Source organism: Clupea harengus, chromosome 8 (genome assembly GCF_900700415.2).
Source record: "Clupea harengus chromosome 8, Ch_v2.0.2, whole genome shotgun sequence".
Lineage (NCBI taxonomy): Eukaryota > Metazoa > Chordata > Actinopteri > Clupeiformes > Clupeidae > Clupea > Clupea harengus.
Genome location: NC_045159.1, coordinates 26,179,546 through 26,199,010, shown reverse-complemented (window position 1 = coordinate 26,199,010; position 19,465 = coordinate 26,179,546). Strand labels below are relative to the sequence as shown.

General features: G+C 43.9%; 2 protein-coding genes across 3 annotated transcripts; one reads left to right on the top strand and one right to left on the bottom strand.

Moving 5' to 3' along the window:
• The first annotated feature begins 4,452 nt into the window (after nucleotides 1-4,452).
• si:ch211-284e13.5 (uncharacterized protein LOC793850 homolog) lies at nucleotides 4,453-7,460 on the top strand. Its single transcript, XM_012834820.2, has 3 exons — nucleotides 4,453-5,385; nucleotides 5,508-5,837; nucleotides 5,975-7,460. The coding sequence occupies exons 1-3, from the start codon at nucleotides 4,761-4,763 to the stop codon at nucleotides 6,523-6,525; spliced, it is 1,506 nt and encodes a 501-aa protein (XP_012690274.2). The 5' UTR covers nucleotides 4,453-4,760; the 3' UTR covers nucleotides 6,526-7,460.
• Nucleotides 7,461-14,447: 6,987 nt separating this feature from the next.
• Nucleotides 14,448-18,376, bottom strand: si:ch211-284e13.6. Of its 2 annotated transcripts, XM_012834825.3 has the most exons (4): nucleotides 18,049-18,376; nucleotides 17,543-17,682; nucleotides 15,327-16,383; nucleotides 14,448-15,194 (listed from the first exon to the last, which is right to left on the bottom strand). In XM_012834825.3, exon 3 carries the CDS (start codon nucleotides 16,356-16,358, stop codon nucleotides 15,369-15,371), a length of 990 nt encoding a protein of 329 aa, XP_012690279.2. In that variant the 5' UTR covers nucleotides 16,359-16,383; nucleotides 17,543-17,682; nucleotides 18,049-18,376; the 3' UTR covers nucleotides 14,448-15,194; nucleotides 15,327-15,368. The 2 variants fall into 2 exon arrangements, with proteins under 2 accessions (XP_012690279.2, XP_012690278.2); XM_012834824.3 differs by lacking the exon at nucleotides 17,543-17,682 and having other exon boundaries at nucleotides 18,049-18,375.
• Nucleotides 18,377-19,465: the final 1,089 nt, after the last annotated feature.

The window sequence follows — 19,465 nt, the reverse complement described above, 5'->3', positions numbered from 1 at the left end:
AAGGGAGAGAACAGTCAAGCTAAGAGCAATAAAAAAGCATGGTGTAACAATAAATACTACTTTACATGAGAATTAGAAAAACAACAACCTAGAAAAGAGGAAAAAGAAGTGCAGGAATGTAACTGCTGAAGTGCAAGTTAAGCGCTAGTCAGGTGCCAGTTAGGAGGGGAGGTGCTCTCTGAAGAGTTGGGTCTTCAAAAGCTTCTTGAAGGTAGAGAGGGACGCCCCTGCTCTGGTAGTACTAGGCAGTTCGTTCCACCAACCTGGAACTACAAATGAAAATAGTCTGGATTGCCGTGCTTGCACGGACGGCAGTGCCAAACGACGCTCACTAGACGAGCGCAGCGTCCTGGGTGTAACATTTAGTTTAGTCGATTGTTCCGTCATTTTGGCTCTTAAACAGAGACTTTCCGCCCAACAATCCCTCAGCTCTCTCCATCTTCAACTACCGCAGTGGTTCTCAAACTTTTTCTGTCATTCCCCACTTTGAACAAGGGGGGCTTTTCAAGCCCCACCTGTCCCTCATCGCTCCCATAAAATGGTAGGCTAAGCCCCCTACTTACGGGCTACATTGCCCGAGGGGACACAGGTTCAAGTCTGGCCTGATGTAATTTCCCAATCCTCTCCCCACCTCGCTTCCTGTCATAACGTAATGTCCTATCCAAATAAAGGCATAAAAAAAAAAAAAAGTTGCGTTAATTGCGTTAAAATATTTTATCGCGTTAAACGCGGCCGCATTAATCACATAGATTAACGCGTTAACGTTGACAGCCCTAATTTTCACTGCTTCAATTTATTGCATTTGTTATTAATACATTTACATTTAGTCATTTAACTGACGCTTTTATTCAAAGCGACTTACAAGGAAATGTAAAACTACACCGAGGTAGGAGGTGAGGGGAATCAAACTAGCAACCTTGCAGTTTCTAACCGACAGCGCTACCCACTGTAACAGATCACACTTGTCGTCACTTATTCATACATAGATATCACCGCATAGACAGCCTCATACACCGCTTCTTGTCTTGCTCTCACAGCGGTGGCGGTGTTGGATTTTGCCATGATTATGGTCTTGTATTCTTCATAAGTGTTCATGATCATCTCCTGCTCGCCAGCGGAGAAAAAAAGAGACACTTTCTTTGAGTTTAGAAGCCATTTTACCATCAGAAAATCATGGTTTTGGTGATCGACCTTTACTGCCTTTTGAAGTAGGACGTGCACGCGCAATTGCCCTGATAAGTTTAGCCTGGTTGAAATTAACCACATGATTTGGATGCGGATCAGCCTTTGACGAGCCGATATATCCTGTCCTCAATCAGCTCGCTAATGTTAACGGGCTAAAAGGACAATTGATTAACTTAGCTTCAGCCCTTGCGACGAACGGGGCCCTGTGTTCAGTCAATTCTCCCTGAATAAATCAGAATCAGAAGATCAGAATCAGAAAGGTTTTTACTGCCAAGTAGGTTTTCACCTACCAGGAATTTTTTGTGGTACGTTGGTGCAAACAATAAACATACACAATAAACAATAAACAATACACATATTAAGTTATTTTTCAAACATTGGAAAAACTAAATATAAAATATTTGAGCTGTGCAGTCTATGCAGGAATGTGCAAATAAGAGTTTGGGATAAGAGTCCGTGTTGGGGGGCGGGGGTCCCAGGCCTTGTTGATGAGGCCAGCCGCAGACGGGAAGAAGCTGCCCTGGTGGCGTGAGGTTTTGGTCCTGATGGACTGCAGCCTTCTGCCAGAGGGGAGTGTCACAAGGAGTTTGTGTCCAGGGTGGGAGGGGTCGGCCATAATCTTCCCTGCACGCCTCAGGGTCGTGGATGCATACAGGTCCTGGAGAGATGGCAAATTGCAGCCAATCACCTTCTCAGCAGAACGAATGACACGCTGCAGTCTGCTTTTGTCCTTGGCAGTGGCAGCAGCGTACCAGATGGTGATGGAGGAGGTGAGGATGGACTCAATGATGGAGGTGTAAAAGTTCACCATCATTGCCTTTGGAAGGTTGAACTTCTTCAGCTACCGCAGGAAGTACATCCTCTGATGTGCTTTTTTGGTGAGGGAGATGATGTCTAGCTCCCACTTGAGGTCCTGGGAGATGATGGTGCCCAGGAAGCGGATGGACTCCACACTGTCAACTGGGGAGTCACGCAGGGTGATGGGGCTGGGTGGGGCTGGGTTCTTCCTGAAATCTACAACCATCTCCACTGTTTTCAGCGCGTTGAGCTCCAGGTTGTTCTGTCCACACCAGGTCACCAGATGGTCAATCTCCCACCTGTAGGCAGACTCATCCCCACCAGAGATGAGCCCAATGAGGGTGGTGTCGTCCGCGAACTTGAGGAGCTTGACAGACTGGTGACTGGAGGTGCAGCTGTTGGTGTACAGGGAGAAGAGTAGAGGGGAAAGAACGCAGCCGTGAGGGGAACCGGTGCTGATGGTCCGGAGGTCAGAGACATGTTTTCCCAGCCGCACCTGCTGCCTCCGGTCAGACAGGAAGTCTGTGATCCACCTGCAGATGGAGTCAGGCACACTCAGCCGGAAAAGCTTGTCCTGTAGCAGAGCCGGGATGATAGTATTGAAGGCAGAGCTGAAGTCCACAAACAGGATCCTGCCATAGGTTATGTTCCTGAGCTGGAGGATGGAGTGAAGGGCCATGTTAACTTCATCGTCTACAGACCTGTTAGCTCTGTAGGCAAACTGGAGGGGATCCAGTAGAGGGTCAGTGATGGCTTTGAGATGCCGCAACACAAGCCGCTCAAATGACTTCATCACAACAGAGGTCAGAGCAATGGGTCTGTAGTCATTAAGTCCTGTGATCTTTGTTTTTTTGGGGACGGGGATGATGGTCAAGGTTTTGAAACAGGCTGGTACGTGGCATGACGTGGGGAGTGAGGAGTTAAAAATGTCTGTAAACACCGGTGACAGCTGTTCAGCACAGTGCTTTAGGAAGGATGGAGAGACAGAGTCTGGCCCGGTATATATATAAATAATGATGATGATGATGATGATGATTGGGTATGCCTTGCAAATGGGTAATGCAGAAAGTTGAGAAAACTGTGCCATGTTGGTGGGACCCATGAATATATTTATTATACTAAATCACAACTGCTATGCATTAAACAGTTAGTAAAGGTTGTGTGTTTTTGATGAACAGGAGTGAATGAGGGCAAACAGACGAGGGTGTTGATTCTCAATTAATAGGAAAGTCCATACCTCAATGGGTAAAATAATTTGTTACAGTCTGTATAAACAGATTTGATCACGGAAATACGTAGACTAATGACATTAGTAGACTAATGTCGGCCATGTTGGTAGGACCCACATGAGGTAAATAATGATTAATTGGGTTCAGTGGGGCCCATAAATTGTTGCCTCTAAAATGTTAACTTTACCTCTCTACCTCATTTGGGTCCTACCAACATGGCCGACATGGATCACAATTTGCCTAGAGACTTTCTATTTCTGGCTTAATTTTCAGACCAATGACATAGATGCACACATCAGGGATTATTCTGAGTTCAGTGTTTAGCCTAAAATATTCACACTTTTGAAGATGGGAGAAGTATGTATTAAAGTTACTTTAGCTTTTGTCAAAAAAAATATTTTTTTTTACATTTTAAGGTTTAAGGTTAAACCAATTAACTCAGAGGACATACAACAGAAACCAGTGTGTCCTAACATTCCTTTGCATTCTGTATGTGTCCTTGAGTCTCATTTAACTTAAATTTTCTGTTGCATTTGTTTATATTCTTGAGCCAATAGCAAATGTAAAGAAGGGCATGAGAAACATCTGAAACCAAGAGCCTAGATCCATAAAATGCCACAAAGACATTGGAAATGGCCACGGTTACATTACATTTCAGTGTTTTATTCGTACAGCAGAATTGTCATTTTTGACAACAACAAAAAAAAAGACTTGCGCTACACCGCGCCTTAAGGGGCGGGTGCCTTTAAGAATGACAAGAATGACGATTTTGCGTAAACATTTTGGCCAAATGAAAGGTATTCCAGGGTTTTGAGAACAGAAATATGTGGATACAGCCATGTATACTTCATTTGTATATCCAATGAAGACGCTAATACGTAAACGTTTTTATGATGCCCAATATTAAAAACTGTTTCATAATGGTATTTCTAGAGGAATATTTTACGAATTTGAAATGTATGCCAAGAGGCCCGCTTTAATTGTCCCACTTGACAAACAGGAAGTCAGTTACCAGCATCGGCACTGTAAACTTTCCTTAAAAACGTCAAAGGTATTTGTGGTAGTACATTTATGTCTTATTCAGCAAATAATTCTTGTTAAAATTTTCAACATTGATGAAGAAAAGCACTAACGTTTGACCGTTGACATAGATGAGAAGCCTCTGTGATATCTGATGCTATGTCCAGGTAGACAACGTTAGCTAACTTCTAACAACACGGTAGCTATATTAGCTGCTAACTCGATACAGCTAGTTAGCAACAAGGAAATAGCTTAATTCAACAAACGCTGGCCGTGATACGCTTATAGATATCATGGGCAATTGTGAAAACTGCTTTGGATACGTTGTGATGTCGAGCTAACCAAATAAATAATTAGAACTTCGTGTGACTGTGAGCTGGCTAGTTAGGCAACGTTAACGGTTTCACGTTAGGAGAGTAGCCAGCCTCGTAAACTACCTACGTGGCTTAGAAGCAGCAGTGCGCTTCCCAGCCGTGTACCAGTGGGGGTGAACGTTGGTTGAGGTTTGGTCGTTTGGAAAAAACGATTATGACAAATATGTCAGCGAATGATGGTACCAGCTCCTCTCTAGTCGCAGAGCTGTCCTTCTCTTTTCAGGACGAGTTGACTGCAACCATTCAAAATGCACTTGGGGTGGCTGTGGAGATAGCTGTTGTAGAAATAACCAAACTGGTCAGCCAGGTGTTGAGAGGTGTGAGAGACCAAATGCACGAAACGTTAAGGGATAATAAATCCCTGAAGTTTAGATTACAGGCAGCAGAACTTGAACTCAGCACAGTGCAAGATCGTCTGGAGGAACACCGCCACACGGGTGGTGGGAATAAAGGAGATGTCATTAGTTGTAGTATTGGCATCCAGCAGGTTCATGACCAACTCACTTCCTTAAGCACCGGCCGGGGACAAACAACAGTTAACATCAGAACACAGGACTGTGAGAGCAATGGAGAAGTGCTTTCTAATCAACGTGTCGACGGCCCATCTGATGTGAAGGAAATGTTTGGAATTCTGGATGACCCGCCCGATACAAACCCCAATACCTACTCTGCTGAAACCTTTTGTGAGATCCGAGAGGATGGACGTGTGTGCACCCAAGACATTAAACATGACATGTCTGAGGAGCCTCAGCTACAACATGAATCTCAGGAAAGGCCTGGTATGTTCTTCTTGTATTGTAAAACTATACTTTTATATGCACAAAATATATTAAGTAGGTTTAGGCATCATCTAGAAGTCAACCCTGATCAAAAATGATTCTGATTTTCTTCTGTTCACTAGTGACCAAGGAAGAGCAGTCCGGACTGCGTTCCTGTATCCAGGAAAATACTTCACATTTCAATGATGAATGCTCAGCCACAGCTCACAGTGCAGCACAGGCCTTGTCTGATGGCCAGAGCAAACTCTCTGAAGCTGAAGTGAAAGTCGAGGCATCAGCCCCGAACTGCAGCTCAGACACGGTTGCTTATGGAGCACGGGGAGATGAGGACTTTGGAGCAGACAGTCTGTCTCTCGCCCAGTCCCAACTTTTGGAGGACTGGCGGCCAGACCCTTTGCAGCTCCAGAGCTGTGATTCAGACACTTTCACTCCATCCACCAGCCATTCTCTAGGTAGGTGGGGTGAGGCAACATCGGGAGTGTTCTGTTTCCTGTATTTTCCCATATTTTAAGACGAAATGCATTTCGTGTGTTTGTCTTTTTTTCTAGTGTAAATAAATGCTGAAACATTTGCTGTGTTTGATTTCTAGCCGACTCGCCCATCTTCTCAGCAGACATCCCTGACCTGGCCCTATTGCCTCCAGCTGGGTCGGGGCATCCTGCGCCTTTCTCCAAACCCTATCAGCACAGGAACCCTGCGGCCCCCCCTACGTCCAGCTCGGCCCAGAATCAACCGTATCCCTCTCATTCGCGAAGCCAGCACGTGTGCAAGGTGTGCGGCCAAACCTTCCGTCTGTCCGAGGAGCTGCGCCGGCACCGCAAAAACCACATCCGGAGCCCCAAGAAGAGCCTCTTCCCGCCGGGCCGCAGCCCCTACCACTGCTCCCTGTGCGGCCGCGACTTCAACCGCATGGAGCACCTGAAGATCCATCAGCGCATCCACACGGGCGAGAGGCCCTACGGCTGCACCGTCTGCAACGCACGCTTCCGCCACTCCTGGGCTCTGACGCGTCACTTCCGCATCCACACGGGCGAGAAGCCGTACGCCTGCGGCATCTGCGGAAAGACCTTTCGGAACTGCGGGGGTTTGCGCTTCCACCAGCGGTCTCATGGAGTGGGAGCCGTGGGTGGAGTGTCTTGATGGCAGACTGTTACCCTGAAGACTGGGAACAGTCATGGGATTCGGAGCTTTGTTATGCTTGGACTTGGAGGGCAAATACTCCTCAGCTGGTAAAGTTGCTCTCAGAGCAGACATTTTGCATTTAACATTTCTGTCGTATTACACACATGATGCTGTTTTCATGTTGTCCACATTTGACAGCTAGGGCTGTCACACATAAAGACATGAAGACTTTTACAGGTTGACAGACGGGTTTTTACGACTTGTTTAAAAAATTTGAAGAATCTGTTGCGTACATGACGACTCAATAAAGGAACGTCTCCTAGTCAGCATCACAGAAGAACACGGTCCTAACAGCTACTTTGAGATGCTGTTTGTTTTGCAGTCAACCTACTGAGAAATCAGGAAGAGAAAAGAAAGCATATATTTTAGGCAAAGTGGATGCTGCTATTTTATTTTTTACCACAGTCAAGAAAGGGCCATATGACTATGTTATTGTTTTTTAGCTAAAGCTGAATATTCCGCTTTTTCCTTCACGACCTTGAATCCCTTTTGGCTGCTGTGAGGTGCAGTCTTGTGAATGAGCCTGACTGTTTCATTCCAGGGCCACTCCGGTTGGACAGTGGATGGCTTCATATACCCAGCTGACACTGGACGTGTGTTAGTGTAACTTGTGTAACTTGACTGGCTGGTTGGCTTCAGACGGACAAGACTGTGGCCTTGGTGGTTTTAATAATGTGTTATGCCCCTTGCCAGCCTCACATTTTATTAAAGATATGTTGAGGATCATGCTTTTAGTCTTTGTGACATTTCTTGTAGTAAGTGTGAAGGGCACAAACGTAATGATTCTGTCTGGATTATGTTTTTTTTTGAAGAGTTGTACACATGAGCATTCTATACAGTTGTGTTAACCTAATTTCATACTTGACTATTTTGTAACCATAGAGTTCAGACTGTTAAACGTGCCTCCTTTGCTGTGTTGACAATTTTAAGAAAATGGTACAATGAAGGCAGCTGGTAGCGGCATAATCATTTCAATTTTTTAAAAATGTATTTATTTAACATTTAATCTGGAGAGGTCTTCATTGAGGTTAAAAAATTCTGATGTGGAAGATATTTGCAGTATTTATAGCAGGTCAATAAACCATAGTCAACAACTAAATGTATTAATATGATCATCAGTGCATAAGTCTGGTTGTGTTTAGACCAGTTTAGTCCTTTTGTTAGAAACCGTGCTACACAGGGCTTCACAGTAAGTGCCCCTTGTTTATCATCAGCCAGATTGGTTATATTAAATAGATCAGGAATGAAGCTTACTGGTTAGAGCAAGGTAATCTAAAAATGCTCATTTTGTGTTTCCATTGGAAATTAGAATGCTGTCCAGTGTCCACGTTTTCCTCCCTTTTCTTGTAAAATGTAAGCCTTATTATAATTTATTTCTTCCCCACCAAAAACCATGTGATTTACTTTTGTGATCTGGATACCTTGAGGAATTGTTTACATATTAACATCATGAATTCGGCCCTGAGGTGTTTGCTTTCTGTCTCGGGGTTTCCCTATGCTGCACTAAGAATAAAAATACAGGTGGATTTCTATCACTGTTTGCATCATTATTAAGGCCCTGCATACCTGAATGAAAGAAGCTCTTCGTTGAAGCACAGGCTATATTGATTTAATAAAGTTTCATACGGTGCAGTAGCAGGATTGATAGTCTCAGTGAAAGTGCCGCATATTGCCTGTTCAGGCTAGACTTTTACAGCAGTATATAAATACCCTCTTTCATGGCATGTATGTGAAAGCAAAGTGAATACATCATACAACACACAACCTTCTACATACATGCATACATACATACATACATACATGCATACATACATACATACACACATACATACATGCATACATACATACATACATACATACATACATCACTTTCTTGAGTGTTGTCATTTTCCATCTAGTAACCAACAATCCCGCATCTTCTAATGTCACAATCAGATCTACGCCATGTTGATTTTAGGGAATGCAGCTAATTAGGTGCACAAGAAGTCATTACAATCTCATCCACAACTTGGAATGCGTTATGGTCTGCTTGGGCAGCAGCGCTGTGTTTCTCGATTGCATCTTCTTTGGAGGAAAGAAACAAAGAAGAACTTTAGATTGATGATTTGATATGCTGAAGGCCAGAGCAAAAGTCTGTTTATGTATAGATTATACACAACGTGTGCAAATGTATTACTCTCTTCTGGTCGTGCTGCGGATCTGAAAAGAAATATTACTGCCACCTAGCGATTAGAAACTATGAACTTCTGCTGGCATCCCCATACCCATCTGGAAGATTTCCTTAAAATGAAAACATCAGTGCAAAGATTACAAATGTCGTAGCAGCTTGTGTTCCATAGCGCTTATTCTTTGAAACATTTAGTCTCGCATCTCTTTTCAACACCAGGTGAAGCCAAGATGAAACTCAACAATCTGTCAACTGGATATTGAGGAGGGCTTACAAATCAACACCTCTCAAAAAATACGATAACGTAGATTAATTGAACTGGCTTGTCTTCGTTGCAATCCGGCATATCAGTGGAGCAGTCAGTTGCTCTTCATGTACTGAACTGCTGTCTCCCAGCTGTAGGCTTAGAGCAGCTCAGAGCCCAGTATGAGCTCTCCTTCATGCACTCTGCCTTGTCACACAAGCAGATGTAGCAGAGGGCATGGCGGCACTGCTGGCAGGTGACATACTTGCAGCCCGTGTGGTGCATGAGCAGACTGTGGCACTTGGGGCAAGCGCGGAACAATGGGCAGCCCTTGACTTTGCTCTTAGGGTCGGTGATCAGCTCACAGTTGAGGAGGGTGCCCACCATTGCACACATGTCGTTGGCACAGTGGCCCTCACCGGCCCCTGGAGGACCGTGCCAGGGAGAGAGGCAGGTCCCGCAGATGAAGGGGCGGGCGGGGCAGATGAGGCACTGAGCCACTGGACTGGACTGGCTCTCTGTGCCCTGGACGAGGTGCAGGACCGAGGAGCAGGTCAGGCACTAAGGAACAGAGACGGTGAGGTGAGTTAACCTGTAGTTTGCCTCCTGAGTAAAGGCATTACAGTGTTGAGTTTTGAGATGTGTATAATTTAGTTGTGTGAGTTCAGAGAGGGTGAGTTAACCTGGTTTGCTTACTGGGGAAATAAAAAAACTGAAACTTAGATTAAATAACGGATTTTTCACCTTATGGATTGATATGGATGAGACCGAGCTATTAACTGTCATTGCGGTCTCTTACGCTGCTTACCTTTTTGACATGAGCATCCAGTGCTATTGGTTTAATCTGCTCAGGTGGCTGTGTGTGACAAAGATTGATTGATTCATTCAGAGATATGCTTTTGTATACATTTGAATTGGGTGCATTTTTGATGTTTATGAGGCATTTTGATCTTTCATTTTTAGGCCTACATCATTCCAACGTTTTAGTCATTACATTTTTATTTTTAAAATCAAGATTAGGCCTGTTAACTGAAATAAAGATGTAGACATATTTTACACGTCTTTCAAATAGAAAATCCGCACATACAGTATTCTTGATTATTCTGACGAGAAGTGATGGCATCAATCTCCCTATAGGTTAGAAATGTAAATCTCATGTTTATTAGCCTGGTTTAGTACTTAATTATCCTAATCTTTTCCTAAACCTGACTTGGGCCGTCAATCCTGAAGAGAGGATGAGGGGTCTCCACGTCATGACACATTAATATTATTAATATTAATTAATAATTATATATATATATATATATAGTGTTGCTTGCTTGTTGTAATATAAATCATATTAATAAATAAGAGTATCTTACCCACTGTAATTTGTCTTCCACTTTGCAGGGTGTTGCAATGAGCTCCTTATTTGGTGTGCTCTGACCTGTGAGTGAGGTCAATATTTAGTGCCTACATTAAGTCATATGAATGTAAACTTATCCTAGAAAAGGGTACTTCCCAATTAGAGTGAAAGTGAAATTAGTTCAGTTGATTTGTTATGTTTTTCTAGTTATAACATCAGAAACATTTATTTTAGTGCAATGTCATGTACATGTTCTTAAACAGTATTAGACAATGTCAGATATAGACTGCAGATTAAAACAAACGGATTTTGATAAATCTCGATGTTTACAACACTGTTACCAATCCATGAGTCGACAATATTCTTCGACAGCTACGTTACCTGCTCCCATAGCATGAATGAGTAACTTTTTGCGTCTCCTGTTGTTTGGAACAGCTGTCTGCTGTGGTACAACAAGCCGAGTCTTCTCAAGTGAATTGACTTCCAGTCTCGCTCTCTGTCTTGTAAACATAACTTGTTTGTGCAAAGATTCCACAAGACACTGTTATAAAGCTTTTAGTGTATTGTTTGTAATGAAAGTGAAACCTTGCTAGAGGAATGCCCCTGTCCTGTTGGAAACTCCCTACCAGTGTGTGTTTGTGGGGGCACATGATTCGGTGATTTATTTCTGTGTAATATGTCTTTGATGTTGCCGTGGTTATAACCAGGTCCACTGGCTGAGTCTAGTAATGATAAACAAAGATGCAACTCCAGGTCATAGGTCATCATGTATCATGTACGGAATGAAAAAAGAGCTCCATCTGTCGACTTCATCACTTTTTTATCTCGCAGTTACATTCTCATGACAGCCTCTCAGGTGGTAAAACATACAAAGTGTGGCTGTTAAATAATGACACTAATGCTGTTATTCAATTGTAATGAATAAAACCCGTTATACTTGTCTAATTCATATATACTCGTATTAAAAATCTTGTTATTTAATAACCATACTCTGTATAATCCTGCATTGCTTTGTTCAATAGATTATGCTGCCATCTTCAGGCTTCAGACAGGTAAGGTGGTTTTCATGGTGCTGCAGTTTTGAGCGTCATCGAGAGGTCATCTAGAGTTCTATCCTGTTTGATTTGATTTCTTCTGTGACCAGAAAGAGACTTCACATTTCAATGATGAATGCTCAGCCAGAGCTCACCAGGCAGCCTTGTCTGATGATGTGTCAGTGATGTGTTCACACACTGTTTACTGGGCATCTTCGAAGACGTTTTTGGGAGAATTTCATTGGTGATTTGATTTAAGTTCAATGCCATTACATTTTTTTTAATTTGCCTTCATTCTATACATATAGGGAATACACAACATGAGTGCAAATCAGTTACTATGTTTTGGAAGTGTTCTAAACGATTACTGCCACCTAGAGATTGGAAACTATGAATTTGTATTGATATCCCCATGCCCATCTCCAAGAAATATTTTCTCAGAATGAAATCATTGCAGATATTTGACATTTGACAGTAGCCAGGCTTCTTTACTGCTATTATTTACCAATAATTTGTCTTCAGTCTACTTATGTTTCGTGGTTTATCAGACGTGTTTCTTTTCTGTTCCTGCATTGTTATCACGTCTTCAGAGTGGATATCTTGGAGGGCTAACAACTTAATACCCCTCCAAAAAACAATCTGGTTATGTAGATTGATTGAACCTGCATGTCCTAACTGTCTCCAACTGCAGGGTGCAATGACACAGAACTGTGGGGCCAGTGGTGGCTCTTGAGAGAGTAGCGTGTCATGGGAGCAGTCAGTTGTTCCTCTTTACAGGCTGAACTGCTGTCTGCCAGCAATTAGTTTAGAGCCAATCAGAAGTGAACAGAACATACATTCTTCAAAGCTCCTCAGGCAGGTAGCAGAGACCATGGGTGCACTGCGAGCAGGTGACATACTTGCAGCCGTCCGTCGTGCACGAGTGGACTTGGGGCAGGTGTGAAGACGAGGTGTCGGACTGAGGAGCAGGTCAGGCACTAAGGAACAGAGACGGTGAGGTGAGTTAACCTGTAGTTTACCTCCTGAGTAAAGGCATTACACTTTTGAGTTTTGAGATATGTATAATTTTGTTGTGTGAGTTTGGCCTTGGTAACAAGATGCTTAAAAGCTTGTGTGTCTGCTGTAGAAGGAGAGGCTTCTGGTTTGGGGACTGCTGGTTATGCTGCCTCTCACCCAGGGGTTTTACCCTGTGTTGCTGTTGTCTTTTAACTCTGGTAAACACTGTTTTGACTTGGTCTTCTGTAGCTGCCTCATAGGTCTTCCCAAGGGCAGGGCATAACAATCTAATTTAGTCATGTGAGGTTACAGGGGCCCTCACTTCTTGTGTGGTTTAAAGTTTAAAGTGATTTAACTGTCATTGCGGTCTCTTATAGTGTGTATCTTACCTGCATGGGCCATCCACCCAATCTGACTACATGACATTCATTCTCCTGCAGAGATAGTGTGTACCTTACCTGCATCCACCCAATCTGACTTCATGACATTCATTCGTGTTGGGGCGGACTGATTTATCTTTCAGTCACCAAAATTGACTTTTCCATGGGTGTTATTCCAAACACTTGACAGAAGTTTGGCAATCACCATTCAGTATTCCACCATACCTATAAGCCTGACTGGGCTCACCTCAGACTGCTGGGCAGTAGTGCTGTGGAGGATGCAGATACTGAAGACCACAATAGCTGCCAAGGAGAGAAACTTAATTTTCAGTTTTGGTTTTTCAAGAGGATGGCAGCACTAGTTTATTTGGCTCATTTGTCTTCCTCCTGGTAACCAGTACCGTTGATGTGACCTGAGATACAGTAGAAGTACTTTCATCAACTTGGTCTTAAGCTCAGTGCTGTTTTCCACGATGGCCAGACGTCCCCGGATTTGATTCTCTCTCCCCAGCTGACCCTGTCCCTGGAAATATCCCCAAATTACCCTCTACAAAATGTCATTTTATTTAATTGAAAATATCCTTTTCAGGCCTTCATTGAAGACATTTTCCGTCTCTGTCGGGGAATGTGTTTTACTCATTGCACAGCACTGTTACACTGGCAGGCAGTCGCAGAACTGTGTTTACTTATCTCCCTCAGAGTACAGTAGCTATGGAACTGCCTTATGTTCTCTTTCGTCAAATCGTTCCACACAGATGTGATTATAGGAGTATTAACAACCCGAATGCCCAGAGCCCTGTCAACATGGAAATATATTTGAAAGCTGCACAGAATGTGCTCCATTAAGTGGTGTCCATCAGCCCCAACCACCCACTTCAAGCACAGCGCGTCCCACAGCCCACACCGGGACATCAAGGTGATGACGCTTGACAAACGAATGTGACGTGGCCCAGCCTATAGACCTATATATGTCTATGGCCCAGCCAGCGGCTTTGCATATGGACTGTATAGATACACCCCTAAATGTGTGGCCACACCCCTTGTTGAGTGAGCCCTGACCACACACAGGGTGTCTCTGCCACAATCCTGTGGGTCAGTCTCTGTTAAGAGAGTGCTCAGCCCTTGGATGCAGTCACAATGTCATTTATCCTGCTCCTCCGACAAGAACGAAAGAGAAGTTCTTTATGCCCAAATTCTGTGAGATACTGTTACAAAGCTGTTAGTGAAACCTGATATGCTGAAGGAATGTCCTTGTCCTGTTGGAAAGTCCCTACAAGTTGTGAGTGCACGTGATCCAGAGATTTATTTCTGTGTAAATGTTAGACACTGCAGAAGGTCATAGCCAGTCCTCTGCTATTTTAAACATATATACTGTCCAAAGGTGAAAAAAGTAGAACTTTATCCGTCTATTTATTTTGCGGATCAACTCTGATAAGGCCTCTGGTGAGAACAAATAAGTACATCTCTGTCTGTTCGTGGTGTTATCTTTTAGTGGTAGGCCACAAATGGTTGTGAAAGATATAGTTCTGCACGCACTGTTTTGTTCAGCAGATTATGCTGCCATCTCCAGGCTTCAAACAGATATGGTAATATGGTCTCATGGTGCTCCAGTTTTGAAGCTAATCAGCGGTTTTACTACAGTACTATTGGATCACAAGGCGTGTGTCCTCCCTATAAGAACATCTAACTATTTCTGACCACAGAAAAACTCAGATTTAAGCAATTGTACAAAATATTTAATGCAACCACAAGTTAACATTTTTAGACATTTGAAAACATAATAAAAAGAGGTTTTAATAAATTCTAGACTAGAAGCAACAGCAGTCAAGTATTTATAAAACATTACAATACAAAGAGTAAAAAGATCATACAACAAATTATAAAGAGGACCTTTTTTTTTTTGCTTCTGCAGCATTTGCAATAGCCACAGGGTTTAGAGGCACCCAAGCTCACTCTGAACACATAGCCATCCCCAGTGCAACGAGCTGCACATCATTCACTAGCAATACTGCTGCCACGAACCCTCACTCAACCCACAACAGCATGTAAACGAGCAAAACACTGCCATCCCTTTCAAGAAGAAACATTAAAGCTAAGGTTTATCCTGTGCCCACTGCAAAAAAGAATGTGCACACTCTTTCACACTCATATTATTTCTTAAGTTATTAAAAAGCACAACATTACACACGTTCATTGTCGGGATCCTGTTCTCTAGTGCCAATAAGTAACAGACCGAATTACTTGTCATTTGAACAATGTAGAAATTCTTTCCAGACAGTTTGTATCTTCAGGCGAAGGGAAAGCGATGTGCTCAGCATTGCCAAAGCTCCACCTCACTCTCGCCCAGCGAAACAGAGTTCTGTGCTGCTGTGGTGCTCTTCTGCGGACGGAGGACCGCACAGCGGATCAGTAGCTTTTAGGGCATCTCCAACACTTATGGAGGAAATACTCAGAGTGTTCTCTGAAAAGACATACATAACAACATTATTTTCATCTGCACAGATATTGAATTCATGTTAGTTTTCTGTCTTGTGAATATTGTATAATCATCATTAGTGATGACGTCAAATGTTATTTTGTTTTTGTCATTCACCTGCAATACTCTTTAGAAAGTAACATCTGGACCCCCTTGGTCTTAGTGGTTTTCTTGATGCTCTCTAAGCTCCTCAGGACCAGAAAACATCTTTTGGCAAAGGGGACAGACTGACCCTGACCATGTACTCCTGGCCACCTGCTGGAGGTCTGGACAGCCTGCCGGTGGGCCCTGAGGACGCTTCAGCAGCGTCTCCTTTCCCGGGTGCAAACTGATCACAGATGGCCGAGTAGCCTTCAGACTGAGCTGGGATGACGTTCGGTCTGTGTCTGAGCACGCCACTGGTCCAGAGTAATAATCTGTCGTTGCGGACAGTGACGGGCCCTGATCGAAAGAGCCTTTCAGAAGCCTTGTTTTTGTTCCGGTTGATGAAAGTATGTGTGGTGGAGCAGTTTTCTGTGGTTTGTTTGAGGGTGCGTTTGGTCCTGGGTTCGATCGCTCTGCCAGTTCACCGGTGAGAAAGGGCATAGCCAAGCTCCCTTCCTGCTTGTGAGCCACGTCTGACGTGTCGCTTGGAGCCGTTTGCGTGGCCTGGTCCTCCCTCGCCATGACGATCTGAGAGGGGTTACCCGCCACAGTCCTGGCCCCGCCGCCATCACCGCTCCTGGGCTGAGGTAGCGCGGAGCTCCAGCTCTCCAGAGGGGGCACGGACAGCTGCTGGATGCAGTGGTAGAGCGAGGGGTAATCCACGTACTTGAACTTGGGCGCCCTCTCCTTGGGGCCGGCTGGGGCGAGCCCCGGGGTGGGCCTGCCCGTGTGGCAACCGGACAGCCAGCTCTCCAGCGGCGGTACGCTCAGCTGCTGGATGCACTGGTGCAGCGAGGGAAAGTCCACGTACTGGAACCTGGGCACCTTGCAGGGCACGCCCGACGCCTCGTCACGTTTGGCTCTGTCCGGCGTGGAGCTCACAGCGTCGTTCTGCTCCCTGGCCCTGAGCCTCCGCCTCTCGCGTTCCCGCTCTGGTTGGATGGCTGAGGGCGTGAGCTTTGATCCTCTGCCCCCCTGCCGAGGGCACTGACTCTTCTCTTCCATGACCAAATGCTGAGGTGATCAGCTCCTACAAACAAAAAAGTGACATTGACATTTGTTACAGCTTTCTAGCCCCGTTGTAAAGTGGTCATCCCATGAACAGATAAACCAGTGCCCAGACGTGAAATACATAGCCTATGTAGCCTTACAAGGGAAAAAGACTATTCTTTTACCCCCCCCCCCTTCCCAAAACAAATCATCTCTTTTGAGCAGATGATCTTTCCCCTACTCAAGAGTTTTCAGACTCGGTTGAAATAGACAAATTGTTCTAGTGTATTCCGACAGTCCCCCTCTCCTCTTCTGAGCGAGCACATAATATGACAGACCGGAATGGCCACTGAGCGTATTCCTGCGAGGATTTCCCTCTGCGTGAAAGGAAAAGGAGGCGATAGCCCAGGGTGGGTTTGGCCTCTCAGCGGACCATAATGGCTTGTTGATAATAAGGGGGAAACTGAGCCGAGCGTGAGATGCTGTGAGCTGCTCCCACAGCCCTGTGTCAGGGATATAAATAGTGTTGCAGGTATGAAGTAAAGAAGGAAAGTAGGTCAGAGCCCAACTGATCGCATTCACCAAGGGCCCACAAACAAAATATCTGTCCCACTCCACAACCTATGATTTAGCAACACGTGACAAACTAAATTAAGGAAAATCTGAAATCCCTCACCCAGAACCCCAAGCTCTGTCTACCTAGTGTTTTCAAAATACTGTGGATAAATTGAAAGAATATTTGAGAAGAAGTTGAGCCATTTTAAGGTAAAGCCTTGTTAGTTAAAGCCTTTTGGCCTTGGGTGAAGGTAACTTTTAAAATTGTTTCAATATTTGATTAGGATATATGTCAACATTGTGAGTGAGTACCTGAAACAGCAGATGAACTGAACACTCCTTGTTGAAAAAAAATAGGTCACTTTGTACATTTTATTGACATATTGTGTAACTTTTTTTCAACTGTTAATGCCAACATAGAAAATAAAGTTATCTTGCAATGGTTTGACATAGACAGTGGCTATTAGTGGGTCATGGCTTTACATTTTATTGAACCTTGTGAAGATTGCCTGACAGTGTTTAAACACCCACAAGAACTAACCCTGGAACAGCGCCGAGCTGTGAAGAGGGGAGGGGGGGAAACTGCTCTACATTTACACTCGTTGTGTTGTGTATGAGGAATTGGGTCACGCGCGGTGGCCTACATTTCGAGGGTTTGTTGTCTTCGGTTTTCCCTCCCCACATTTATTTCGGCTGGCCCCGCCCTCGATGCTCGAACTGCGCGGACTGCGCGGTAGTAATGAGGATACTGCAACCAGCTCACAGTATTCTGCCAAGTGAACCACTAGAATCAAAAGATCCAAAACTACATAGTGCTCTAACCAATAATTTCAGAATCGCTTTGAAGCCTGATCACTGTCACAATAGTAGCCCTGGTCACAAGAAGTTGAGAGCGCATACAATTTTTTACGCGCACGGACAGCCAACAAATGCGTATAGTAAAGCATTTATTATAGGTCATGATAGTGAGGGACCTTGTCAAAAATATCAACTTTACAACTGAACAAATACCATATATAGATCACCCGCACAATATAAAAAATATGTCCATATAAACATTCAAAACAATCTACAGCACCATCTAAACTAACCTTTCCACACACATCATAGAATCTTTCGACATTTATTTTATTGTGTTCAGAAACCTTACCTTATGTTATCGTTGTTCCTGGAAGTCCGTGGTGCACGTGATGGTTCTTGTCAGTGATAGTGATATGCTCTGCATCGTGTGGGATTCAAGTGCGAATAGTTAGGGTTAAATCAACTAGTGATAAGCCACACGCTTCCATTTAAGCATTAAAATGACAAATAAAGTAAACGTGAATACGAATACATTTGACAAGGCGCCTGGTTTCTGTACAAATCTCTGTTAGACTATTCAAATATAATTTTATGGAGATAGCGGCATCATTGCAGTTTGTTAGTATGTTACTAGTCACTGCTCTACTTGCAAAAGAAACAGTTGCTTGATGTGTTAAATGTGGTTTAGCCCTGAAAGCCGCCACTCTAAGTGTGACTGACAGGAGCAAAGGCCAATCGCAATTTGGTCACGTTTCATACCACTCTAATAAAATCCGCCTTCTCACTAGACAACAATCCAATCATTGAGCTATCAGTGGGCATATGGGCGGAGCGTCCCTGCCCTACTTCCCCTGAAAATGCGATTCAGGTCGTTTGTAGTTTATCCTACGTATCTTATGGATCACGACCAATCCCACTACACGTTACCAACTGTGGCCCAAATAATAAGGTGACAGAATTAAGGGAAAAGATTGATGATTTCAGTGGAGTCAGATATTACCTCAGGATAATTTCACATATCCGTTAAAAATCACTCTTGCTGTACATTTACCCCATTAAAACCGATTGAACATCCCCCCAGTGACATCACCCAAATACCTTATCACATCCAATGTTTCCTCACACATAATCCACTTGCGACTTGCCTTTGGAGGAGGGGTGGGGGCATCCTTTGGATTGAGTCACTGTTCACTCGACCATTAACATCATGGTTGGTGACATATTATACCACTTCTGAATTAGTTTGTTTTATTTTTTTATTATTTTAATACATTTAACCTCGACATTGCCATGTATATACTTACCTGGTAAGCAGCAAAGAACCATTTGAGAATGAAGGTGGACTGAGCACTTAAAGGTGACACAAGTTCAAAACTGAAACACCAAATTCAGCATGCATTCGACATATGAGCATTGGCATTATAGACATAGCTGGGAAACGGTCACAGATTAAAACCAGAGAGCTATATAACAGAACAGGTGGTTTGGGGTGATGGATGTAAGTTCATGGAGAAAAAAAAAATACATTTGGGCAGTTTCTGTGTGAATGCACAGTATGGAAACTTGACAGGCTGTGGTGGGACCCAGTGGAGAGCCAACACTTGGATCTATCCGGCTCTGATCTGACAGATCCAGAATTGAACAGGACAAGATCCATTGTCAAGATCAGAAGATCAGTATTAACTAACTATTAACCTATCAACATTTTTTGGCGGGGCATTTCAAAGGCATGCTGCTTGGTGTGTGGGGGTGGGGAGCAGGGGAGA